Source organism: Crocodylus porosus, unplaced genomic scaffold (assembly GCF_001723895.1).
Source record: "Crocodylus porosus isolate Cpor-Errol unplaced genomic scaffold, CroPor_comp1, whole genome shotgun sequence".
In the NCBI taxonomy this organism is placed as follows: domain Eukaryota; kingdom Metazoa; phylum Chordata; order Crocodylia; family Crocodylidae; genus Crocodylus; species Crocodylus porosus.
In genome coordinates this window covers 118,603,120-118,630,365 of record NW_017728943.1, presented here as the reverse complement: position 1 = coordinate 118,630,365, position 27,246 = coordinate 118,603,120, and the positions used below count along the sequence as shown (strand labels likewise).

Below are 27,246 nucleotides of genomic sequence, written 5' to 3'. Positions count from 1 at the left end.
AAAGGGTGGCACAATTCTTCTAGAGCAACTGAAACAAAAGACAAAACCTGAGGAACGTATATTCTAGGCCTGTTCAAATTTCCATTTTGCTTCAGAAGGGTAGTTCATCTTGTCCAAGAAGTGGCCGATGTGAGATACAACAGAAGAAGAATGAAGAAATCCAACAGTAGGCAGATGTCGGATGATTTAACTCTCAGGAGAGTCTCCTCCTAACAACTAACAGTACACCCAAGTACAGTATTTATGTCCCCTATTTAATCCCCTTTTTAAGACTGGATAGCCAGATATGTACTATGATTATCTATATAGAAAGGTTCAGAAAGGAACTGGATATGTTAAAGTCCTAGAAGCAGTGAATTATACAGTCTAAATCTCAGACTGGAAAAAAAAATGTCCTAGCTTCTTTTTCAACTCACTGGGCGCATCTACACAAGATGCTAACAGTGCAGTAGTCTAATAATACTGCATAGTAGTGCATCACAGCACAAACAGTGCTAATATGCTACTGCACAGCAGCATCACTTAAGAGGTGTTAGCTGGAGCTACTGTGAAGTAACTCCACTTACTGCATATTTATTTAGTACTTCATTATATAAGTACTAAATTAAATGTGCAGTAACCATTGCACATTAATGAATGTGTAGATGCCCCCACCATCGTCTTATTGTGGTACTAAGCCAGTAAAAACAGAAATTCCCTGCCCTATGGCTTTCATTACTCTTTCAAATCCCTGCTCTAAGGACAACAATCTCCATTTAATTTTTTATCACTCCTGTTTGGAACCTAGAAATTTTGCAGTACTCTCTTTGAGACAGGATAATCCATACTGCCCACAGTATTCTAGATATATTCAAGAATGAAGCACTAATCTATACAAGCTTATTTGAAGCAATGCCCAAGTCCCTTTGCTAGGTCAATACATTTAATTGAGAATGTATTAAAGTAGATTTATGTGTTCATGAGCTCAATTTTTAGTACCCCCCTGTGAGGCATAATTTATGTTACTGAGCAACACAACAGCAAATTAAATACAAAATAATGTAGGCCCTTATGAATTCCATAAAGTCTGATCTAGACTTTAACAATCAACATGTTTTTATGTATTTAAAAATAACTTAGAACCACATTTAAAGATTTTATTTTAAATAAATAAAGATGTGTAAGATGAGCCAAAACCTATTTAAAATTATGGTTGGTACACCACTAGCTTTTAACTTAGAATTTCAGGGTCCTATTGATGTGAAGCAAGGTTGCTCTGAGGTGCTGTAAATGCAGTGTATTAGAGCAGACTCAATTAATTGGAAATTACCACACTCCAGCAGCCTCCACTGTCACGTGTATCAGTGTTGCTGAAAATTGGTGGCAGGGTGCTTTACACTACAGCTTGTTTGATGACTTAAGTGCTTCACTGCCATTTTTGAGTGTGGGGACAGCGATATGCATGACATTTGGGTGCCTTTAATTACTGTGGCTTGCTAATTAAAGTTTCTCTCCCCTCACCCCCATCCTAGAGCATCCTTACTATTCAACCCAGAAGCAGTTTTCATACCTCATGTTGACATCTTTCAGAGTATCAGTAAGTACTTCTGTTACTGGTGGATGACATTCTTTTAATAACTGGTTGGTCAGTGAGCCAAATTTCTGTAAGCTGTTCTCTTGCTTTTCCAACTCATCCTGCAGGCTCTGTATAAAAAAAACAAGAAAAAGAAAATGAAAGCACGGTAACCTACACTGTAAGAACTTCACATTAGAAAATGTTTTAAACAAGAAGACATTCTTGAGTAGCATCGTCAATCAAAAGATTGCAGTACGTGCTAGTACACTAGAAAGAGAAAGCTGACTGCAGGCCAAGTACTGAACTAAGAAAACTTTCTATAAAGTTAAAGAAAGGAGGGGGGAGCGAGAAAGAGAGAGAGAGAGAGAGAGACAAGGAAGAATAATTTATGGAACCTAACAGCAGGAGCAATACGAAACAAAGTAGAATTTTTTTAGCAACACAAAAAAATGCATGTTTGTTAAAATGGTTTTCCCTTTAGGCATTCTTTACTATTTTATTTAGACTGAGCAGATGTGTAAGCTGCTCAGAGGATCTCAAACTTTTTAACAGTGGAGTTAACATCTTAACAAAGGCAGAGCATACCTGACAGCATCCGTGCTTACCCTTGGATATATACAGCTATGGTAACCGCTTACTTAAGGCTGGATTATAAGCAAGGGGCACTACACCCTGGGAAGGAAACTGGGAGATTTCACATAATCTCCCTCCTACTCTATGGAGGGAGTAAACTATATTCTCTACAATTTGTGGGGGAGGAAAGGAGGCTGGGCTCTGGCTCTGCACAGTCATTCCACATTTATAGATTCATTTTTTCTAGTAGTAATATACTTCTAGAAATTAGAACTGCTTTGAAATTTAAGAGAATATTTTGATTAACAAATATTTCATTCAAATGCTGCTGTTTTTTGTATCTAGGACCAACTGTATTAGAAACTTATACTAAGATGTTTGTTAAGATCATAAGGTTTTAACTTAGCAGCATATATGAGTCTCCATATTTTAAGGGTCAAAACTGGTAGTCAGCTACATTGACAAGTCAGCACAGAGAACAGAATTTATCTCCAAATATTTCCTTAAGGATAGCAAGAGGCTTCATTTTCACCTGAAGGTTGTCAACTTGGACTTTCACTGCTTCCATAGAACCTGTGAGGGGATGAAAGCGGGACAAAGAGTATCTGGCTTCCATCAGGTAGCTATTCAGTTCTTCATAGGCCACTTTGTATATGCTCCACTGATCAAGAACAGACTGCAACAATATCTTCAGTTGGCTAACCTGGTGGCGGGGGAGGAAAAAACCCAAATGGTAAACATGAAATGTGTGAGAAGCATTTACTATTTGTTTAAATTATTCCTTTTATTTGCTTGTGAATTAAAAAAAAGTTAAAACACACTCCAGCACTGGTGCTTTTTGTTCTTTGGTCAAACAAATTTCATGTGAAACCTTTCCACATAGCAGTTTAGGCCAAGACTTTCAGGTGTGATTAATATTTTGGGTATCTCAGTTTTGGTTGCAGAACTTGGCATATCTTAATGCAGCCTGATTTTCAGATAGTGGATGCTTGGCATTTAGTGCTCAGTTCACAAAGGTATTGGGGTCCATTGAACATAATGGGGCTCTTAGTCTGTAAACCACATGGATTTGTCCCTATTAATTATGCACACATGGAATGCAATCTATAAATAAACTGGAAAAATATTTTTTCAAAAGATAAAGCTGATTTGGGATTGAGCCAGTATACAGCACAGTGGGGAACCTGAACTGGAATTTCTCTGAAGTTTTTGCTTTGTTCTCTAAAATCTTGGCTTTTGTGCTTTTAATTAATTTTAGTTTTTATGGCTGAGGAGTAAACTTCATAACTGTGAACATAGTGTTACCTGTGTAGAAGCAGCTGACTGAGTCTGTAGAGAGCTTGGAACATCTGAGAGGTGTGAACTGCCCCATTAATCTTAGTAAGGTATTAACCCACATGCCTATTATTTTATTCCTCACAGAATCATAGAAGGGATTTTCGGAAGGTATCTAATCCAGCCACCCTCTCAAAATGAGATCATCCCCATCCCCAGACAAAAAAAATGTCTAACTTGCACTTAAAAACTTCCAGTGACAGATTCTGCAACCTCTACCATCTGTTTCTGTGTTTAATTACTCCCAAAATTCAAAAATTCTTCCTAATATGCATTCTATATCACCATTGTTGCAATTTAAGTCCATTACTTGCTATCTTGTCCCTACTGGGCATAGAGAATTAAGAGGATGTTGATCAATATAAAACACATACTTTTATTTTTTGATGACTATTAACAAGTCACCTTTAAGTGTTTTCTTCTCAAAACTAATTATTCCTGCTTCTACCAATCTGCCCTCACAGGTCATGTTTTTTAGACCTCTAATCATTTTTCTCTCTTGTGTACGCTTTTCAATTTGTGCTTGCCTTCCTTGAAGTACAGTGCCTAAAACTGGACAAAATACTCCAAGCTGAGGCCTTACTAGTGCTACTTAGAGTGTAAGAATTCTCCCTGTATGTTGCATACAGCATTCCTGTTAATGTATTCCAGTATGTTCTTAGATTTTTTTTTGCAATAATATTACATTGGTAACTTGTATTGAGTTTATAGTCCACCACAAACTCCAGATCCTTTTCTGCAATACATACACAATATATATGCATAGTGCCAATGTGTTCCCCATCACAAAGTAACCAAGGCCAAACAGCAGAATCAATGGCCCATGCTCCATATAAGGGGATTGAAGCTAAGAGTGAAGATCAGAGAGCAGCATAGTTTTTACTTTGAACATCTGCACAATCCACTTAGTGGTGCCTCATTTTGGCAGGCCACATGGATCGGGATTGCTTTGTGAGGTGAGCATATACAAGCAGCAATATCAGGGGCTCAAGGCTAATTCCCAGCTGTGGTCCAGCACTAGCTTCAATCAAATAGTGTACCTACTGCCTGGTGTGCTAGCCTCTGTAGTTGTGTGTGAAGGAGCTCTGAGACTGATTCCTGGGAATGAATGGCTCCCAAGTCATTCATTACCAGCAATCCCTTGATCCAAGGATGATGGGTCTTGAAGTGACTTAAGAGTCCAATCCTTGAGCCACAGATCTGTCCACAGAAGTTGCAAGTATTTCTGCAGGGAGAGTAGGCCTTAGGCTTAGATTTCTCTCCTTTTCCTTTCTCTGCTCGCTCTTCTTCAAGGGCAAGGCATCTTACCTTGAAGTGGGCTGCCATTTGCTTGAGGTGCGGTGCCACTGAAGTCAGGTGAGTTCCTTCCGCTTCTTGATGTTGGCATCTCCTTTCCTGAGGTATGTCTTCAAAGTATCCTTGTAGTACTGAAACAAAATCCTGAAGGAGGTGCTAGTACACTGGATCCTGTGCTGGATCCCCTCAATTTTCACTTTCCAAGAGAAGTGGTTACTGAGGTAAAGGAATTCCTCAACTACCTCTATGGTCTTTCCCTTGGTGGTAATTTGAGGACCGGGGGTTGGGGATCACATTCACGGCCTGGATTAGGCTGAAAGAACACTTTAGCTTAGTCATTGCTGAGAGAGAGTCCAAAGATTGGTAAGCTTCTTTGAAGAGGTGCAGCCCAGTTTGGAGGTTTTCCTTAGAGCGCACAAGGATGGTGAAGTCCTCACCGACGTATTGTCAAGGATGATTGTTTTAAATACTTCAGTCTCTAAGCAAAAACATCCCAGGATGAACAGCCCTCAATACATTTGGTATTCAATGTCGACTCTAAAAGGGAGGCAGTCCTTAACGAAAACTAAAGATGAAGGTCAAAAAAACTAGAGAACAGATTTGGGCTGGTGATCTATCCTTGCCGCGCACCAGTTCAGATGACAAATGAATCTGTCTATGATACACTACAAAGAACAATGGCAGTCATCTGGTCATGGAGAAGCCTTAGGACCTTTAGGGCATCCAAATCAGGCCAATACTTTCCACATGGCTTTGCAATTGGTGGAGACAAAGGCCTCAGTGAGGTCAATAAAGGCCAAATACAGGTCCTGATGTTGTTCCTGACACTTGGACCTGGTAGGCAACAAAGATCATGTCAATTGCCTTGTGGGATAGTCTGAAACCACACTGAGATTCCAGCAGGACTTCCTCAGCAAGAGAGAGAAGACATTCATAGGAGGATGTGGGCAAGGATTTTCCCTGCTATGGAAAGAAGGGCAATACCTTGATAGTTGTGACCCACAGACTTATCTCCTTTCCTGAAGATAGTCACAATGTTGGTATTGCTCAGGTCTCCAAGGATCTCCTCATTGTTCTAAACTCAAAGAATAAATTCATGGTGTCTTAATACCAGTTCCTTGCTGCCAGCCTTGAAAATTTCAGCAGGAATGCCACCTAGTCCACTAGCCTTGCTGTTCTTGGTTTTCTCGATGGCACACCAGAGTTCTTTTACTGGAGGAGAGTTGCCAAGGGATTTCCTTTCAGGGTGTTGGGGGACAGCCTCAGTGGTGGTATCCATCACCATCAACTCATGGTTGAGGTGTGTGCCTCAGAGTGCTATTTCCATTTAGCTTGGATAGATTCATTGTCTTTGAGGAGCACTGAACCATCACGTGATTGCACGAAAGTAGGACCATGGGACCACAGATGGTTTTCACTGCTTGGAAGAAACTTCTTTTCCCAGGTATTTAAGAAACTTCTACCCAGCCAAATGTACGTTGCCTGCAGGACTCAGGATAGGGAATATGCACTGTTCCTTGATCCTGATGATTAGAGGTCTCTTGACCCTTGCTTTTGGTCCTGGTCTCCAGACAACCTGCACCCCAGGCTGCATATAAAACTTGTCTAGTCCCAGCCTTAGCAATCCTTGTCCAGGAATGGGACCCTAGTCAGAAGGGTAGGCTGCTTACTCCCCAGTCTCCTGATGGCCATCCCTGTTTCCCATTGTCCCTCACTGTTCACATACTGGCTGTAGCTCTATTTATAGGCTTGATGGCTGTAGTATATATATTGACTTTATAAATAGGGAATTGTAAATGGCAGTATGCTGAAACTTATCCTTTGAGAACCAAGAAGTGCTTTGAAGACAACAACACAAAAAGCACTTAATACCTCTGTGAAATAAGAAATATTACATCTATTCTACATAGGTGTAATCACATGAAAGATGGGACTGATACCAATCAGGCTTCTGATACATTTATTCCCACAAAGAAGGTATTTCCTTGCATTGTGGCAAGTGGATTGTGCATGAAGAGGGTTAGAAAGCATATATTACTCCTCAGTGAGCTAAACCACATTCTCTTACCATATGATCCAAATTGGCCCAGGAATGGTTCAGTTCTTGCAAGGTACTCATGACAGTAGCACAGACTTCTTCCTTCTTTTTCTGGATTAAGGCCAGCCCACTCTGTTCAACTTTTTCTACCTCTTTTTCCTTTCCTTTAATCAACTCTTCTAACTCCTGAAAGAAAAATACATTTACATTTTGTAAAGATGGATAATACTTCCAGATCAGATGAAGTTCCACAACTCCCACAGCTTCTACAACATTAAGAATGGGAAGAGAACATTTGAATGTTTGTGATTTCCTTAAGTAAAATATAATCAGCAATTTTTATTGAATATTTTCTGTGTATTTGAAAGAAAAAAACCTGAATTTTAACAGAGTCCATGCTCCTATCAACATTACTATTTGTTTTCACAGAAGTGCCCCAAATCATTTAAAGCTAAATGTTAAATATAAAACTCCTGTTTCCCAAAAAGCAGTGTTTCCTTGTTTTTACTTTATTTTAAAGACATTTTATGTATTTTTCAATTGGTCACTGGGAACCCTACGTTATTATTAAAAAGGGATTGCAGAGGCTCTACTGAATAATCTTCTCTGGTTGTAGGAAGCCTAGAGCACTTTAGTTTCTAACTGTGATAAACTGGAGGATCAAATGTGCAAGGACCAAGAAGGCAACAGCTCTCTTTACATGCTCCTGAGCATTTCTGAGAAGCAAGGCCTAACAGAATGGTGGAGCAATAGTAACCCTTTCACACCTACCCTGTTTGGAAGTAGCGCCCTGAGGAAGTCGCTGGGGAAGGCCTGGACTTTTGTCCTCTGTATTCCTTAATGAATCTTAGGTTCTAAGGCTGTACTCCCTATTCCTTCTATAGTGCCCAAGCCAGAGACTAATCAGGCAGAAACTGTACAAACTTAAACCTTGCTCCTTCTGTTCCTTTCTTTTCCCAAGTAGATTTTTCCTTTACGGGGATGTCCAAAGCATTACAAAATGTGACAATGTTGTAAATTTTCATCAGACAAAACAATATTCTTTATTTATTAAATGGTAAAGTTAATATTCAGGACCAAAGTCTGCCCTTTCTTGATAGCAACAGGGTTTCCCAATCAGAATTTAATCCTCAATTTGCTTGCCTATAACATATGCAAACAAAAGCACATTCTAAGTTTTGAGTGAGAAGAGGTTCAGTCCATTGTTTATTTTGAGTCATTTTACGTATGTTGCTCTGTTTCTTTTGCTTTTAACTTTTGTGTAATCCTTTCCATTTTTCCTATATCTTTGTTTTTTAAATTTTACACTATCTGTTTTAGCAATTAAACGTATAAATCAGTTTGGTCATGGCATCAATGCATTTGACATGTTTTTTATTTATTAAATTCAGCATGCCTACATATTACCCCCTAAATTTCATAGTCAATATTATGTGAATAGGGAGATACAAAATACAAAAGAAGCATCATAATCCTCCACCCATACTCCTGAGAGTAACTTTCATGATTTCCATCAAAGGGAATTTAAGGCCAACTCAAATTTGTGGTTTAGTATCAAGGAGGCTGTAAGTCATTCAAATCTGGAAATATGAAGTCCATTTCTAGATCATAAACCTGAAATAAAACTTGCATTATTTAACATCTATGACATGAAAGCAATTTACTGTCAACTTTTTAGCAAGGCAAATTAAGCTTTTTTTTTTTTAAACCAACTGATTTTAATATTACAAAATATGAGTCAGTCCACATGTGGCTGTTCCAAAAAGAAGGTCTGCATATAATTACAACTGGCAAAGCATCAGCACCAGGAATTCACAGAACCAGAAATATTTGCAAAGAACACAGAGCTGTTTATTCTGTTCATCTGATAACTCCATTAAAGAGCCATTCCTGCTCTTCCATGATGAAAAAAGGTTGCCCGTAACTATTTAAGTCATCCTAGATCACGATTAGCACTAGTTAATACCTAACTGCAGCTTTTGTGTTCATTTAACTACATACCTGATGATGTCTGGCAGCCTGATAAAGTTATTTTTTAAACAATTTATTTTCCTAACGATCAAAGCCTTGCTATTTGGGCAGTGACTTCCCAGTGTACTTGCTGACATCTCTGACCTACAGGAGCTACAAATGCAATAAAATAGATCTAGTGTTGGACCTCAGCCATGTTCCAAAGATTGCCAGCTATGTTAAATTACACATGGTGGTTCCATTGTACAGGTTATTTACTTTATTGTGCTGAAATAATAAAATCATTTGAACTGAAGCCACAAGTTTAATTCAGTTTCAATTTTTGTTGAGAGAAAATCATAAAAATCATCGGGCATGGCTGGGCATATCAGCCATCTGCATTCAGAGAAACAGAGGAGGATTTACTACAAGAGTGCTGGAAAGATTTTTTAATAAATTAAGATAGCAAATATTGCAAAATAAAAAATACCAGGTTTTTAGCACTTATCAACATGAAGATCATCTGGAGACCTAAATAATATAAGGTCATCATTTTTCCATCCATGAAATAGTTGGGAGACAGAATAGAAGAGGAAAAAAACCCCCATGGCAATAGGTGTAAATGACTCTTTACAAGTCCAGAATATTGAGTATCAGAGAAAGTGACTACATTTCTAGGGGCCTTGAGCTCACAGAGTTGGAATTTTGCACCATTTCACATGCACTTGCTGCATTTACCTGACTGAACCAAATTAGTCTGAAAACATTGGGACCCTGCCAGCACACCTGTGCTCTACTTGGAAGTCCAGATCCAATCTAACTGTTGATCCCTCACACAGGCTCTACGGGCCTGTATTTTATTTTCACTACTCCAAAAAGGGCAAACCATTCCTTGAAGTTTTACATTCTTAGTACCAGGCTGTCTTTATTGAGCTGCAGGGACCTGATTATAGCACACTGATTCAAGATGACTTGTTCAAGTCAGGGCTGTACAAGCACCTGAGTTTTAGGTCATTGGAGGGTTAGCTATAGCCAGGTTTTATTCTGCCCCACTTCTTTCCCCTCACATATCACTCATATCCTCCTTTCCCTTATGCCAAGGACAAGATGGGTTAAATTTAGGGGGATCCATCTCCATCAACTTTCCATCACCAAAGAGTTTCTTAGCACATGGGGAGTTTTGTACCAGCTGCCTCTTGTTGGTATTAGACCACTTTTGTTACTTACGTGTACAGACCTACCTAATTCACGGGGGCTGCTCCCTGATTTTGCAGGGAGAACACAGGCCCGGGCAACCATTAGATGGGTGGAGTGCAATGGGTCCCCCTGATCAGCCAAGTGGCTCCAGTGGCCCCACCCCTTACCGCTGACTGGCTGTGTGGGCTGCCTGTCATCTGACCCCACCCCTCACCACTGATTAACTGCAAGGGCTGTCTGACATGCAGCCCTTCCCTTCACCGTGACTTGGTGGAGAAGGATGGGGCCACATGACAGGGAGCTCTTGTAGCCGATCAGCAGTGAGGAGCAGGGGCAGCAGCTATCTTGCCTGCAGCCCTTCAAGCGGGTAGCACCCCCTTCCCTTCCCTGTTGAGCTGCCACAATGCACTGAGGACTTTCTTTTCCATAATTTTCCCTCCCCTCCCCACCCCACAGATTCTGTGTGCATTGCCCAGATTTCATGGACAATACCAGATTTTGCAGAATCCGTGAAACTGTGAATTTAGTAGGTCCCTACTTGTGTGGCACATTTTGCCTTTAGTTGTAATTTAGCTTGTGGAATGTTTGAATTTGTTCTTTTTGTGTTGGGAAGCAACACAAAAAGGCCAAATGTATTTTAGCATATTTTCTTTAGCATGTTGAATAAAGGGAGAGTGTTGGAAAAATTGGAAAGTGATGGCATAGGTGGCAGCAAACTTCTTTAATAGTCAAATGCACTATTCATAAGAGTGAAATCCAGGAATGTAACCTACCAGAAACAAGAATATAGCCATTTTACTCCCAGTAATTCAGCATGCCATGATGTGTCCCTGCTTTTTGTTAAGCTCATATTTACATAAGCTTACACATCGAGGCATACTCGGCACAATATTATTATTTCTCTTCTTTACATGCTGCACTTTGGCACTGAAAACTTAGTCCTAGACAATTCAAATAAAAAGTTTGCTACTGACTTCAGAAGAGACCTGGATTTTACACCTGGTGTACTAGACCCTAACTTTCTCTGGAGGGGTGAGAATGCAAGGTTTTCAGGGGAAGGCTACCTGACAGTCTTTCAAGGCATTCTGTACTGAAGCTTGGTCTCCAATTTTCTGTTGCTTCTTCAGCTTCCTCTCTTGGGTTTCAAACCAAGTTTTCAGTCCCTGAACATTATTTTCATATTCCATCCAGGATTCCAACAGACCTTCTAACAGCTGGATCTGAAAAAAAATACACTCATGTCTTAAGCAAGTTAACTTTTATTGCTGAGCTAATTTGTTAAAAATCAGTATGGATGAATGCTTGTAGCGAACCCTCCAGGTTTTTCATTTTTTTTTTTTTTTTTTTACTTAAAAATACATTCCCTTCCCCAAACTTTCTGACTCTTTCTCTGCCCCCTCTATCCCTTATAAGTAGTTATAAGTAGTCATAGATAAGCTAAGTTCTTGTATGCCATTATTGTGGCAAGCCTCTTTTTATACTGTAAGTAGTGTTCTTTTATTTTTGTATTGATTTTACTGTTTTATATTGTATTCCTATTATGTTTGTTTTGATTTTTACTGTTTTATATTGATATTGTATGATTTAGGCGTGTTCCTGTAAGTTAACCAAAGTACTGTCAACCCTCCATCTTGTAATGTCAAGTTTCCTTCTTGTAATATTAAGTCTACATTTTGTGTCCCCTGCCTGGGCATACCCTATTGTAACTGTGTTGCAACTATGACTCATACCTACCCCTCCTATGTAAATTGATTCCTGGGTGAATGAGGATGAATGAGGGTGCTTGAAACATAATGGTAGCAGGCTTAAAAATAGCTCCTGCTCAATGACCGGACCATCAGCTCCACAACTGGACCATCAGTTCAATGACCAGACCACTGCCTTGCATTGACTCTTCCTGAAACCACAGACCTACTCCCAGGACCCAATATTTGAAAGATAAAGACCCTCAGGAAACCAGCAACATCGAAACAAAGAACAGAACAGAAACCAGAAACTCCATTATTGTATTCCACCGGACAATGAGGACACCTGGAACTGCATGACCTCATCTGAACAGGAATGGCCCTTGCCTGGGCATGTCCTGCCTACTGGAGTCACAGGTAGCCCACCCCTATAAAAGGGGTGGAAGCATGTGACCTTCTTGGGGATGCCCTCTCCACCCAAACCTGCACTATGCCATACCACCTATCCACCCAGAGGCCCTGCTGGCGACCTGCCTCTGGACAACACCTGACTGGAGAAGACTTCAACTGGCCATCTAGGATCAACTCACAGCCTGGATAGGTAGCTATCACCCACCTTCTTCCCCCAAACAAGGGACTTGAGCTCTGTCTCTCCACACCTTGACTTCAATCCCTCCATTAAGCCTTTCCTCTCCTGCTACCATTGTGTGAGTGTCTGGGAGAGTTTGTGTGGGAGAGTGTGTGCGTGTGTGTGGGGGGGGAAACGGGAACCAATAACTTTGTGGGCTGTCTAGTGTGTTGCCTGTTTAATAAAACTGCTATTATGGAACCCCAAGTTGGGTTTTGTCCTACTGATCTCCTGGCCCTGCTCCAATTTCTGCTGTCTGCCCCTCTGACCTTCTTCCCATCTCTCTCTCTCTCTCTCTCCCTGGATCTCTGATCTTTTAAACCCTGCCGTCTCCCAGCTTCCCCTGCTCTGCCCTCTGCCTCCCAGCTCTCTGCAACCCTGACTTGCCTCCCAGCTTCAGCCCCAGTTCTGCCCTCCGTCTCCCAGCTCCTACCCTCACCGTCTCTCAGCTTCTCTCTCTGCCCCCTGCAGCCTCTGGCTTCTCTGTCTCCTGGCTCTGCCACCTGCAGGCTCCCAGCTTCTTTACCTCCCCACTTCTCTCCCTGCCCCCTGCAGCCGCTGGCTTCTCCATCTTCCAGCTCCTTACCTCCCAGCGTCTTCCTCCTCCAACTCTTACCTCCCAGTTCTTGGTTTTTTCCTCCACTGCCCCTCACCTCACCTCTCTGCTGTTCCTCCTGGCTTCTTTGACCGGCTCGGTTCTCTCTGCTGCCCTGGCTTGATCCCCTGGTTCTGCTCCTTCACCTCCTCTGTCTCCCAGATTTTCCATCACCCCCAAGTAACCCCAGGGCGCCAAGTGACCCCAGCTTCTCCCTAGTGTTAACACACAGCCACCAAAGTGCATGTTTGTGTGTATGTGCATGTGTGTGTGGATCCATACTGTCATATGTGTAATTTGTGTGTGTATGTGTGTATAATTCTGAGTCATGCCCTCCTGCCTAACAAGAGATCCCCAGCATTGATCTGACACATGTCAAGTCAACATGCTGATAATTACCCTCTCAGAATTCAGTGTTTTCATCCATTCAGGCTTAAAATACAATATGCAATGAAACTCAGTCTATTCATTCTTTGTTCATTCAGGCTAAGAGGCAAAGAAACAACTCAGTTTCTTTCAGGAACCACGCTACTGATTTGACTCATTGGTGCACAAACATTGTGGCAACTTAGAAAAAGCTAAGGGAGCTAACTGCTTCAGAAATAAACACTAACATGGAACAGAAGTCTCTTTGCATGAAGACTAACAGAATGAAACAGGTGTGGAATTGGGATCCAATATTATTTTAAGGTAATTTGTGCTAATGTATCTACAATTAGGGGAATCCATAAGTTCTTATCAATTTGTGCTTTTTCTTTTATTTTAAAATAAACTAATTGATTCTTTAGGATAGGGACTGTTTTTCTATCTTATGTTTGTAGAATGCTCAGAAAAGTGGGTCCTGATCTTTAATAGGGCCTCTAGATGCTATTCTAAAACATAAAGAACAAAAATTTATCAGCAAGGAAAAAACTGCTTGAGGACAAATTTAAGTGACATTTTAAACTTCCACACTGCAGAAATAGAAAGCATTAATTACATTTACTGTTTCTTTCAGAATGAACCTCATGATTATAGAGACCACAGAAGTGTTTGAAATAATGAGAAAATGTGCTAAAAATAAACTGTAGGTATTACTAGAAAGATGATGACATGCCGCCAAGGAGACATGAAGGAATACTGCTGACAAGACATTTGGTTTTACCAGAGGAGAAGTTTACACTACTCAGAACAAGCTACAATACTACCTGCATATTTGTTTATGAATGGGTTGAAGTTGTATTGAGCCACAAGATCTTCCTTACCTTTTCTGTTATCAAGCCTTGCAGGATCTGCCAGCGTCTGTTCATAGCTCCAAGCTGTTCTGCAAAATCTGTCTTGTCACTGCGTTTACTCTCCACATCCTGGGTGCTAATCTGCAGCACTGACTGGTTCACAAAGTCTACTGTCAACTGCTTGCAATTTAAATCAATCTTAAAACCCTTACAAAAAGAGAGGGAAGAAGACTATTGTCATTTTTCACTCACCTGTGCAGATATATATATACACATTGTAGTTTACTACAACTATATTCAAATGTAGCGGAAATATTATTCAGATTTTAGCAACTAAAAAAAATAGCTCCACTATTCCCTATCTACAAGGGACACTGTATTAAACAAAAATGTTTTGGATAAATACGCATTTTTAACTTTGAGAGCAAAAAAATGCCCAAAACAAAACAGTGAATTAGTTCTCTCTTGTCTTGGTAATCATAGTTTTGAAGTCTCATCAGGTTTTACTTGATCTTAGACACCACTTATTTCTATCCTTCCTATCTAATGTTTTTCTACTGCAGCAGAAAAGTAGAACAGCAAATTAGTATTGCTATTCTTTGATATAACATTAACAAACTGGTAAAATATTCTGTCAAGTCTCTACTGATTCTTTGGATTCTTTATAAGCGTGTATCAAAAAGAGCTACACACACACCCCTCAGTCTTTTGAGTTATATACACTAACTTCTGGGGTGAATATTTTCCCTCTTGTTACTACAGAAAAAATCTCTCACACTGAAACAGAATCCCAAGATGCATATTTTTTGATAAAAGCGTCCATTTGGAACTCTGTTAAGAAACTCAACATAACTGATTCTAAATTAAAAAAATCCCCTCATATTGCATCTCCTCTTTGTCTTAAAATATATTTTAATTTTGTACTGTAAAACAACAGCTTTTCAAGAATGCACTATGGCTGTCTTTACAGATGCTCCAGGGTAGGGGGCAGGTGCTTTAAATAGAGCGGTTCCCAAGAAACTCTTGAGAGCTGCTCTAATTAAAGTACCTGCAATGTCTCATGTATTCAGCATCCCATACTTCAGAATAGCAGTGGGAGCACTTTACCTAAAGCTTGTTCGATGAGCTTTAAAGTGCCCCTGCTGCCATTTTTAAGCATGGAGACACTGAATACATATGACACTGAGGCTGCTGGAGCAGGCTAATTAGCATGTTCCAGCAGACTCGATTAATCAAGTCTGCTCCAATGCGGGCTAATTAGCATGTGTTGGAAAAGGAGTCAGGCATGTGTTTAGATACCCTACGTCTCTAAAGAGGGCACCATTTTATGAAAAGAGCTCATAAATCAACACAGAACACCTGAAATTCCAATTTGCCATTTTGAATGAAAGCCAGCCATCATATCATTTAAACACTTGGGCATTGCCTTATTTTTATCTGAAAAATAAATTAACATTTATATCAGTATGGAAAATCACCTAATAGTGGACTGAAGTAAAATGGATTTATGGTGTGTAAGTTATTACTGAGTCTAGAAATATTCCACTTTATAAGAAATTATTTCTGATTGAACTAGTACTAGTTTAATTACTAATAGAATTCCAATACCCAAATTAGTTGTCAAATATCCCAGTTTAAATACCTTATATTTTTGTAGATAATCCTTAATGGTTCTCTGTCCTACAACATTTTTTATATTATCCTCATCCTGCTGAATGATGTTTTCCATCAGAGAAATCCAACTCATGACTTCAATGATAGCATGACGAGAAGGAAGTTTGTCCATCTGGAGCTGCAAAGGTGGAAACCTTAGAATCAGCGATGCTCTGTCAAGGGACTGCATGCAGACAACTTGCTTTTCTGTAATATTTGTGCTGTAGCCTTCTATGCCTTCATTACTCTGCTATATTAAAACATTCTTTTCTGGTGGTCTATAAAAGTATGAAAGTTTTTTGGATGCATAGTGCATAAATTATATATATCGTGTACATGTATGATGCAAGTACAAAATATGGGGTTTTTAAATAGTTATTTGATTATGGTTTACTGCAACTTTGTCTTGGACTTCCATTTTCCACTGTAATATTAAGTAGTAACTGGATAAGCCCATTAAGACTTCACTGCTAAATTCTAAGAGGCTGCCAAATCTGAGCTTTAATTCCACAACATTCTGCATCAGGCTTGCTAAGAGTCCAGTATTTTACACTGTGTCCTCTGTCTTACCTGTTGATGGCTGATGATTCAGTCTGTGCCAATGATTTTCTACATCTTTGCTCTCTTTGCTTGGTAGATGATTTTTGAATGGATTTTGGAGACAAATCTGTTTCCTTTTGGTAAACAACTGAGCAGTTTTTCTTAAAGACTTAGTCAGTTTCAGCTTTTGGTTTTTCAAATTTAACTTAAACTTGATTCTTCATTTCTTAAAATAAATCAAGTAAAAAAATCCATTTTCCCTATACGAGTTTGTAGATATCAGGCTACTGATTTTTACTTCTTTTTGAAAAAGGAAAATGTATATAATCTACTCCAGTATAAATTTTAGCCCCTTCAACATGTTACACGTATGCCATGATTAACATGTTAATTGCTGTATAAATGGCATGGGTGCTATACGTGCACTAGGGCTGTGTGAAGCTTCAGTTGCTGATTCGATTCAGAGGAGATGTGGCCTGATTCAGCACCCGAATCTCCGAACCTGAATAGAATCAGGAGACCAATTAAAAGATCTGAATTGATTTGAAGCCTCCAAATCAATTTGGAAAAGATTCAGAGATTCAGGCAGGCCCTGCTCACTGCCACAGGGAGCAGGACCTGGATCTGTGCCGGTAATTGTGGGCTGGGGAAAGGGGGGTGCTGGGGGAGGGGGAAGGGAATCATGGGGGGACCAGGCCTCATTCTCTGTCTACTCCCTCAGGCCCCCGAACCCTGCCCATGCTCCCAGCCCTGTCAATGGCTGCCTCACCTGGCCCCAGAGTCCTGGCACTTAAGAAAAGAAAAAAATTCCCACACTCAACAGCTGCTGCAGTGGCTGTTGGGACCTCTGGGTACTTGTGGCAGAGCCCCCTACACAGTGGAGGGCAGTGGGGGGCAGCAGAGATTGCCCCCCACCCTTGCAGGAGCTGGTGAATGCAGGGTTGTTTTTTTTTTTTTAAGAGCCAGGATGCTGGGGCTGGGTGGGGCATCCATTGATGGGGCTGGGAGAACAGGTAGGGGATGAGGCCTGTTCAATTTGGAGATTTGGCCAATTTGGCGGCAGCTGAATCTTCGAATCAGATTCAGACGATTCAATTCAGGACAGTGATTTGAATTGCTAAATTGAATCACAGGCTCCTGAATTGGCTGAATCCGAATCCAAAGTGAATACTAGTCGCTTTGCACAGGCCTAATGTGCATCTGATTTAAGGCACCATAAAATGACAAACCAGCCATAAACATGTTCCACATGTAATGCAGAACATTTTGATGGCTGGTTTGTGGGGCATCTTAAATTTAACATGTGACCAGGGCTGCACAGGGGTCCAGAACTGATTTGGACAAAGATCACTAAAAGGATAGAAATGACACACCATTTTCCCAAAATAATACAAAAAACCTGTAATACATATATTTTTTAAATTGTAAGACACTGTAGACTTTCAATTCAGTTTGTTGACTATTCTAGCTCCATCTATGTAGGGGGTTACTAGCCTTTTTATTTTTAAGAGATTGTCAATTATATCAGCTTATATGATGAGGATTCTTGTGGGTGACACTAACTGCATAGCTGGGATAGATTTAGACAATCTTTCAAATGCAACCATGCAGTTATTCCAATAAAAGCTGATACCCACAAAATTCTTGCCTCTTGCATGTTTTCTGAACCATCATGGCTATGACACCACTCCAACACTACTAGTTACAGGGTGGCTTGTGATGAGAAGTATCATACCACAAGATGAGTACATGTATTTTCACTTTATTCTGTAATGTTTTGAAATGTCATCCCGTTGTGCCACCCAGCAGCATATCCAGTTATCCAACCTTAAAGTTTTCAGTTCAGTGATTAATTTCTCTGACCAACAAAACTATAGTATCAGTAAACTTCTCTTGTACCTGATGCAACTTTTCTTGTACTACTGGAATCTGTGTGAGCAGTTCTGTCCACTGGCTATCAATCTGAGAAAGCCCTGCACGGAGAGCTGCTGTATCGACTTTCTTCAGCCGAAGGAGCTGGTTCCCAGTGCTTAACACAGAAGATTTCTGGGATGATTTGGCATCAACCTCTTTTGAAAATTCCTGTAAAGAATTTCAAGGAGGTAAGTAATCTGAACCAACTAAAACTGTAAATATATTCATCTACTTAAAGAGAAACAAAGAGAAACTCAGAGTCTTGTAATGACTTACCAGAAAAGCATTCAAGTGGTCTCGGACCATTTCCAGTTCTTGAGGAACTGTCACTGACTGTTGGGTCCAGAATGCTAGCTGATCCATTGCTGACTGCAGCCAGTGAATCAATTCAACAGATTCACTCTGGTACCTGTAAGCATTTTAAGGACAAAAAACATGGTCATGGCCATCTCTTAGCTTTAACACGGCTCAGTTTCTCCAGATCTGAGTCCAAGGGGGATTTTATTTACCCATTATGCCCCAAAATTAGAGCCATTAAAACACAATTCTTAAAAAAAATGTTTCATGGAAATCTTTGTATCCTACTTCACTCCCCAGAAAGTGTCAGAGGAACTTAATTTGTTCAGCTCCAACAAGGAGAGATCTGCTACCCAAGACTATGTCTAGTGGATTTGTGTTAATTAGCAATATTATTAGCTTTTCTCATTACATACTAAGGCAAGCTCTCCCTGACCTCAGAGCAGATGGTACCAAATGTCCTAGTTTAGGAGCTCAACCATTAACAGGATGAGGCCCTACAGTCCCATATACCAAGCATTTAATTAACTGTCGTTAGATACAGAGACTGAATGCTTGAATGCACTGAGATCTTTTGTACTCAGATCTAGCAACATAGTTAAACGCTCATTTGGAAAGCAAGATGTGCTTGTGAGACAACAAATATCCTCAATTTGCATCAGACAGGTATTAAATAACCATTCTAAGGTACACAAGTTCTTATACAAAGAAGAGAATAAGGTGGCAAGTGTATTGTGGTAGATGTACATATATTTTGATTGAGAAAAATCAAGCTTTTTATGTCAATCACAGGATTTAATTTTTTTATTGTATAAACAAACTCCATGAGACCTTAGAAACATAATTCCTCTTGCTTTTTTTTGGACACAGAAATCTTATTCTCTTCATTTCATTAGCACTAACCTTGTCCAGTGTTTCAATATAGTCTCCAATCTGTGCAGTTCCTTGGTCACTTTGCTGGTGTTATTTAACCAGTGCTCTCCTAATTGGTTCAGCTGAGCTTCTAGATCTGAACAGCTGATTGAGAAAAGGAGTCTTTTCCCATCATCCAACACCTGATAAAGTTTGGGCTGATATTCAGTCAGGCTAGACTTCAGACGCTGTAACGATAAGAGGACAGGAAAGGTTAGAATACTAGAAACCTATAGAACTAATCTTTCTTCAATGTTCAGGTTTTTTTTGTTGTACTGCACAGCATATAAAAAAGTATCACATGCCTCTCTCCCCCAGACATTCCTTTCTTTAAATTGAATTTTGTTATTTCTCAGTCCAGGTCTTTTGTTGAAAAAATGACACCTTTTATGGTCTTTATGATGCTTGCGTGCTAGCAATTCTAGAGAACCTGCTGGAGCAGACAATACTACAGAAAGGCATAAGGGTTGTACTCAGAGATCAATGTTATACAGTTTCAAATGCTCTGACTTCTTTGGGAGTGAAAGGTGACTGGTGTATTGTACAACAGAATTACCAATGTCATCTGTAATAACTCTCTAGGGCTGCTGGGTCACACAACCTTCTTCTCTCCTTTTAACAGCCTTCCTCTTGGCTGTACATAAGAGCAACACAGAGGAGCAAACAACATGTCCAGGTCCCAGAAGTCAATTATTGTCTTGCAAAAGACAGTGAGGAAGAAGGCAATGGCTCTTCAGTGGATATACCTTGACCATGGTGGTCCCAGGTTTTCCATTCACTTTAGGGATGATGTCCAGTACAAAGCAAAGAGAGAATGGTAGGTGGGAAGAAAATGGTGCATATGGGGGGTACAAACAGAGGTATAAAATAGATTAATATACCTAGGATTTCCCTGCTGATACCATACAGATTAAGTGTAAGTTTGCATGAATTCATGAAATAAACATGCATGCATTTTTGTCTTAAGTTCACACAGTAACTATATATGACATGGAGTGAGTGCCACCAATACATAAGGAAATTTCCATTGCTGTTCTTATTTTATCTTCCATGCTGACAAATCCTAATGAGACCTGTAAAAGTATTTACTTCTGAAAAGTTCTGAGACAGGCATAGGGTTTTTATAGCAAACTTCATATCTTAATAGATAAAAAAAATCAGAGAATGCAGTCAATAAAAGAGAGAGAAAAGATTTTATTAGAATAAGATCTGTAAGAGCACTTGGGGAATTTGAATTTGGTAAACCTAAATTATAAGAAAAAAAGGGAAACTGAACATGACAGAAAAAAAACAATGTCAGAACTAACATGACCAAAATAAGTCTTTCATCATAAAAAAAAGAGAAAAAAAATCAGTAGTCTTCTGCTTTTAAACAGATCTGCAGGGAAGCAAGTTTCAGTGAATAGAGAAACATTGTAAACACAGCAGTCTTGGACTAAGAGGGAATGGAAAAAACCTGAGACTAACAGCTTATTGACAGAGATGGTGCGGATTTTTTTGGCTGATGTTTTCCTATTGATTTGTTGAAAACAAAACTGGTATGTAGGAAAGGAAAGTTTATGGAACTAGTATATAGGAAAGTTTATATAAATTTCTTGATTCAAAAATAAAAAGCTTACAAAAGGTTTTGAAAAATTTAAAGCAGGACCATTTTGATAAGTTACGGTTTTCGGGCTCAAAACAGAAGTTCACTGGAATTTAAAATGGAAGTAAAAACTAAAAGAATAAAATGGTCAAAAATAAAAACCAAAAACAAATACTAAGATGAAACACTGAATGTGATCTAAGTACATTTTATTTTTGGTTTGTCAGTGTTTGAAAATTTTCATGATTTTAGTTTATTTCAGGATGGGAATTATATTATTGCTTTCCTAAATGGAAAAAAGTTCCAACCCAGCTGTCTTTATTAACTACAACTAGACTATTATAAGAATCCAGTGAATATGCATGCAGGTAGAGTGAGCAATCCTGAGATGTGGGCAAGGACGCAAGATTATCAGATACTGACTGTATGTAACTACAGAGAAGGATCATCTGGATCACAGGCAAAGTATTGCAATGCTAGGGCACTGCAATAGGTCAGGGGAAGAGAACGTGGGCAAGAACGATTCTTAAAATTGAATGGAAGGAGAAAGGAAATTATTTGAGGATGGAGGTCTTTTTTGCCTGACTGGTAGAACATTTCAATGGAACCCCACACATGCATCTATTTGCAATTTAATTATTCACACTATGGAGTTGATTTAACAGAGACAGACATCTTCCCTAACATTCATTTCAGAGGCAGTCTACACACATGTCAGTGTTCTACAAGTTAAGAGGTCAAACACTAAAACAACATACCTAGATAGTGTGGAGAAAGATACCTTGAGCAAATAACTTGGAGGGAAAGATGAGAAGATGAAAATCTATTGTTGAATAGAATATTGTGGAATAACATCAAGGCAGTTTTAAAATTTTCAGATTACAAAGACGTATTTAGCATCTAATTCTTTTCAAACATAGTCTGAAAAGAATTAATTAATAATTTCCACTACATTTAAGCCATGAACACATTCAGAAACCCTAATTTAGGACATGCACTTCACCTTGATTAGGTAAGTCTGCCAGTTAGAAGATAATCAGATAAAATTGTATTAGGAAGATGTAAATCAAGACAGATATAATAAGCCAGGGTAAGACCTTTAAAATGAGACAAACAGGATTTAGAAGAAATATCACACATGAATGACTAGTTCTTACTATTATTGTGATAATTCATTATAAATATAGAAGATGTGTAAATGTTGACAGTGGGAGGGCACAAGTCCACACTGCTCCCACCATCCTTGCTGCTGCTGAGCACTGGATCTGACTGGGCTGCAGCCCCATACTCCATGCCCTGCTATCAGTGCAGAAATCATGCCGCCACTACCCCCGCTGCTGCTGGGCCCTGGCTGCAGCTAGACTGCAGTCCTGCACTGCATTGCTGGCACAGAAATCTGGAGGGGGCACATGCCCTGTACCCTCCCCACATGAGTTGCCTATGATTATAAATCTCTCAAGATGCAGTAATTCACCCATGAAAATCCCAGCCTGCCACAAACCTGATAAAGTGTGATCCGGTCTATGAGCCTTTCCTCCGTCTCTTCCACTAAACCAACAGTAGGGATGTTACTTTCAACAGCTTCTAGCTTTTTAGCAAGGTCTTGATAGTCCTCATCCAGGTGTATCCAGGTCTGCAAGTGTAATGTACATGTCTCTGGTGAATACCTGCTTTACATGTGTCTGATTTAATACTTGCTTCCAGGCTTTTACTCCCAACTAAATTTAAAAAATATGGACTTACATTCTTTATGCACATTGCTCCAGTAATACTGACAGTAAAAAGATGACAAGGCAAATATATGCATAATATAAATGTTATTTCTGTCATAGGCAGTTGGGAGTCAACCTTTAGTCGTGTCACCCAAAACACAGGACTTGGCTTATGCTTGGAAGACAAGATGAGCATTCTAAGAGACAAAGTTCACCTGACCCTTGGAAATGGTATAAGGTTAACAAGCTGGCTTGAAAACCTGAAGCTCTCATTGCCTCACAATATGCAGTCACCAGAAGCTGCACACAACTCTTCATTCTCACATATGGGAATATGGCAAGAGAATGAGATCTATAATGTAACACTGGACACTGATCATGTTTCCATATTCTCTAATAGCTGATCACGTCAGCACTACAGAGGAAGGACACTCACCTCCAGTATGTATTCCAGTTCCACACCACGCTTATGAGCCTGCTTTAGCACAGATGAGGCTTGTGCCATCAGTTCAGTGTGAGACTGAGTTTCCCTCTGAAGGGCAAAACTGCTTATCTTTCTAAAGAGGGTTTCTGTGAGGATCATGTGAGATTCTAGTCCCTGAAAATACTCCTGAAAGGATTCCATAAAACAAAAATAAAAATGAAATGAACCAGTTTTCTCAATTTGCCATAAAAAATTATCAAACTCAAAAATGTTCTTTTAGAATGTAATATGACTACACAAATATGTGGAGGCACACAGTTAGCACAAAAAATCCCCTCCCTGAAACCTGATATTAAAGATTCTCTCTCTTTCGCTAATGCATAAATACTGCTCTAACTCTATGCATCATAACTGGTATGAATGGAGTATATGCCAGAGACAAATGTAATACTTGCATAAACCTTATTTTTGGCGGAAAAAGCAAGCACATTTTCTCGTGTTTTGTAAAAACTCCAAATCAAAACCTCCATATTTTAAAAAAGTTCAGCATTAATTAGTATTTAAATGAATCCACATTTATTTTTGACAGTTTGCAGAGTATTGCCAGTAACAATATTAACTTATTCAATAGGTAGTTTTCAGGACTGTATGATAAGTTGAGTAAAATAAAGGTCTCCAATGGTACATTCCACAAAGACTTGCAGTGGCTCCTTGTCCTTTGTAGCCAGCACAAAGGCATACCATTCATTGTACAGTCAGAATAAATTAAGACAAGGAAGAAAAGGTATTATCATACATGGAATTCATCTATAACAACACGGTTTGGAAAAAAAAAAATCCAGGCTGGTAAGAATGACACACACTCACTATTTTATTGCAATAATTTTGAATTGAACCTAAACTAGTTTTAAAATCACTATTGGAAACCTTTCCTTCAGTCCTTAAGTTTGCTGAGTGCAAATAGGTTTGTGTCAAACATTGAAACACATGGCCTGTATGCATATTTTACCTTGTGCTTGTGGAGTAGCATTTGAACTTCCTCCTTCGAAGCAACTATCATTTTCTGGTCACCTGCCATCTTTTCCTGGCCAGTTTCTATCAGGTCAGTCAGGTCCTGCAAAGCTTGTTCATACTGGCCTTTGAGGGCTAGATTCTGATTCAGTCCACTGCGTCTGGATCCAATGATTATCATTAGCTCATCGTACATGTCCTTGGGAAACAGAAGTAGCAACGGTGATATTTATTTCATGCATACTTTCAGCTTGTAAGCTGTCAGGCTGCAAACATTCTCAGCTTATTTCAACAGTATGCTACTCCATTAATTCTTTGCAGTGGAAACCTAGAGAGGGACCAAATGTATACTACAGAGGCACCAAGTTCCCTTACAAGTAACAGTAATTTGGTGTTTAAAGATGGTAAATTAGGGGTATTTATACATGTGCTGTGAGATGTGGCACTGGGAGCTTTAATTAGCAAGCCACACTAATTAAAAGTGTCTGCATGTCATGTGCAGTGTCACTACGCATCCCTGTGCTGAAAAAATGGCGGTGGGGCACTTTCAACTAAAGCTCATACAATGTGTGCTGGATTTCCAGCACATTGGAGCAGTCTCTGTGCCTGTGTACAGGAGCCCTAGGTGACAACTGCAGCATTTGGCTAGGGACAGACACTACACATAAAATGGTTTAAGTGATTAGAAACTGGTTCAAACCTGTAACAGAACAGATGTTCAGTGCAAATAAATTGATTTGAAAATGGCTGAAACCGGTTTGAGATAAACCTGGTTGAATGTAATATCAGACTTAACTGATTTGGCTCAAACCAGTTTATGCAATAGCTGTTCCAGACCCCTTGCTCGTTTAAGATAAACTAGAATCCCCCAGCACCCTGGGATGCTCTCTGGGCTGGGTGGGACTCTGCTCCACAGCAGGGCTGGCTCCTCTCCTCTGCTCCCTGGCTGCAGCTCTGGCAGAGACTTTCAGGCACAGCAGCATCTGCCTGGTTTCCTCCTGCTGTCCCCCACCCCTTCCCACTGCCTGATAAGCAGGGATCCCCTATTCCCTCAGCCTTACACAGACACCTCAGCATTAGCTAGCAGACCACATATTGGCTATGGCCTGTGCTCAGGCAAACAGCAGTGTTGGTTTAGGGCTTTTTGGGGCTAATCAAAGCTCAGCTGGTCATGTCTCTGTTTCTTCTTTGTTTAAGAAGAGTTTGAACTAATGAGAGAGGATGTTTGTTTTCTGATGGGGTGATAAATGCTAATACCAGAGCTGATAAATGCTCTTTTATCAAGGAGCAGGGGGGCGGGAGGAAGAACCCCTCCCTAATTCTGCCAGGGCCTGGCCACATCCCCCTCAGCTCAGTACTGTACAAGGGAATGGAGGGCTGCTCTAGTGCTTTGCCACCCCCCACCCCAGCTTCTAGCCTGAGAACCATTGCAGGTATGTGCCTGAATTTCTGGGATTTTTGTGCAGTTACAAAGTGATTCAGTGAAGGCAGGTAAGACCAACCTGCAAAGACTGAATCAATTCAGGCTCAGGCTTTTTGAATATCTGTCCCTAGCCTTTATGTTTAAGAAAACAAGCCTCCTTATTAACTTCCCTGAAAAGCAGAGCAGCTGAAAGAAGATAATATTGTACAACACTCTTTTGCTCTGACAAGTCTCCTTCAGGCCAGCAGCAATGTCAGGTCCCTAGAATTTCCTTTTCATTAATCTTCTTCCTCACCAAATGGAATTAGTACAAGAACAACATACTACTACTGCTACCAGTCCCTTGGAAATGTAGTTGATGTGGCCTGAACTATGTTTCTTCTTTCCTGGGCCCGCAAAATACAGAGCGAAGGCCTTGTTACATAGTAATTATGGGCGGAATGCTTAACCCCTGGATTGTCCACACTTTAACACCTGAAAGTGGCTTAAAGCACTCATTATGTGGCTCAAAATTAACACCGCTCCAGGGTAGGATTATCTTTTGATCAGCACAACTCAGCTCCTGTTCCATTAAGCTGTGGCCACTCCTTTACATATGTGCCACTCAAGTTGAGGGTGCAACTGCTCCAAACTTCAAGCTAGCACTAAGATGATCAACACTTTTGTGGCTTATGGTATAAGGTGCAACAAGGCCCTTGCAGAACTCAAGGCCTAAGCAGAATACAAGGAACCTAAAGCGGCCTTTGCTGCCTCTGACCTAAGCATGGCAACTAGAAATTAAGCTCATGCAACTTAAGTTTTGGTGCACAAGATTGGCATATACCCATACCAAACCACAGAAAACAACCAAATTATTTATTTCAGTGGTGGGTGTAAGGCGAGGTACGGAGAGAGAAGAAAGTGGATAGAGCTTCCAGTATATATATTTCACCACATATTCTCTTACTATCAAATAATGGAAAAAGGTAATTTGAAGACCTGGTCAGTTTCCCTGACACTTGCCATTACTCTAAGGACCTCAGGTCAAATGCCCTATTTTTCTTCACCTGAGCAGGGCTCTGTGTGTGCCCTGCTTTCTCATCATATTGGTTTTAAAGCAGGTTACAGAACATCACTCTAACACACAGGTGGATAAAATATGACCCATGGGACAGATCCAGCCTGCCAACTGATTGCATTCAGGCTGTGGTTGCCCCTGTGGCACTCTGCACGGTCCCTGCCTGCTCCCACTCAGGGCAGCCCACATTGTGCTCCCACCTGCACCTGCACCTGCCCCACACCTGGTAATGGCACCAACCCAGCCCTGGTCAGTGCGCATAGTGGGGTAAGACTGCCTTCCACACACTTGGCTGCTCGCACATGGTTACTCATTAAGCTCCTGCTCAGGACAGTCAGAGCTGTTGGTGGGTGTGGGGTGGCTGAGGACACAGACGGCCTGAGCAGGAACGGGTGGTGCTCAGCCCCATGTAGAGCTCCATGGGAGGTGGCAGACCACACCTGCACTGTACTGCCTAGGTGAGCTCTGCTGCATGCACTTCTTGCCCCCATCCCTCTCTCTCCTCACCCCTAATTGGTTCCTGGGACCTAGTATGTGGGCAGCCCCCCCACATACCCAAGCCCCACACCTATCCCACCCTCTACTCATCCCCTTCACACATCCTAAACACACCCATCTCCCCACTCTCCCCCCCAAAAAATATACAAGAGTA

General features: G+C 40.4%; 1 protein-coding gene across 1 annotated transcript in view; it reads right to left on the bottom strand.

The window, feature by feature from the left end:
- Positions 1–27,246, bottom strand: part of SYNE1 (spectrin repeat containing nuclear envelope protein 1) — a 514,523-nt gene that overhangs the window by 79,839 nt on the left and 407,438 nt on the right. The window contains exons 105-116 of the mRNA XM_019550064.1: positions 24,113–24,313; positions 23,116–23,289; positions 22,469–22,600; positions 19,374–19,570; positions 18,450–18,582; positions 18,159–18,341; positions 15,709–15,858; positions 14,097–14,273; positions 11,009–11,164; positions 6,828–6,983; positions 2,661–2,831; positions 1,550–1,683 (exon numbers count right to left, since the gene is read on the bottom strand). Coding sequence (XP_019405609.1) covers positions 1,550–1,683; positions 2,661–2,831; positions 6,828–6,983; positions 11,009–11,164; positions 14,097–14,273; positions 15,709–15,858; positions 18,159–18,341; positions 18,450–18,582; positions 19,374–19,570; positions 22,469–22,600; positions 23,116–23,289; positions 24,113–24,313 — 1,964 coding nt within the window. The remainder of the gene's footprint in view (positions 1–1,549; positions 1,684–2,660; positions 2,832–6,827; positions 6,984–11,008; positions 11,165–14,096; positions 14,274–15,708; positions 15,859–18,158; positions 18,342–18,449; positions 18,583–19,373; positions 19,571–22,468; positions 22,601–23,115; positions 23,290–24,112; positions 24,314–27,246) is intronic.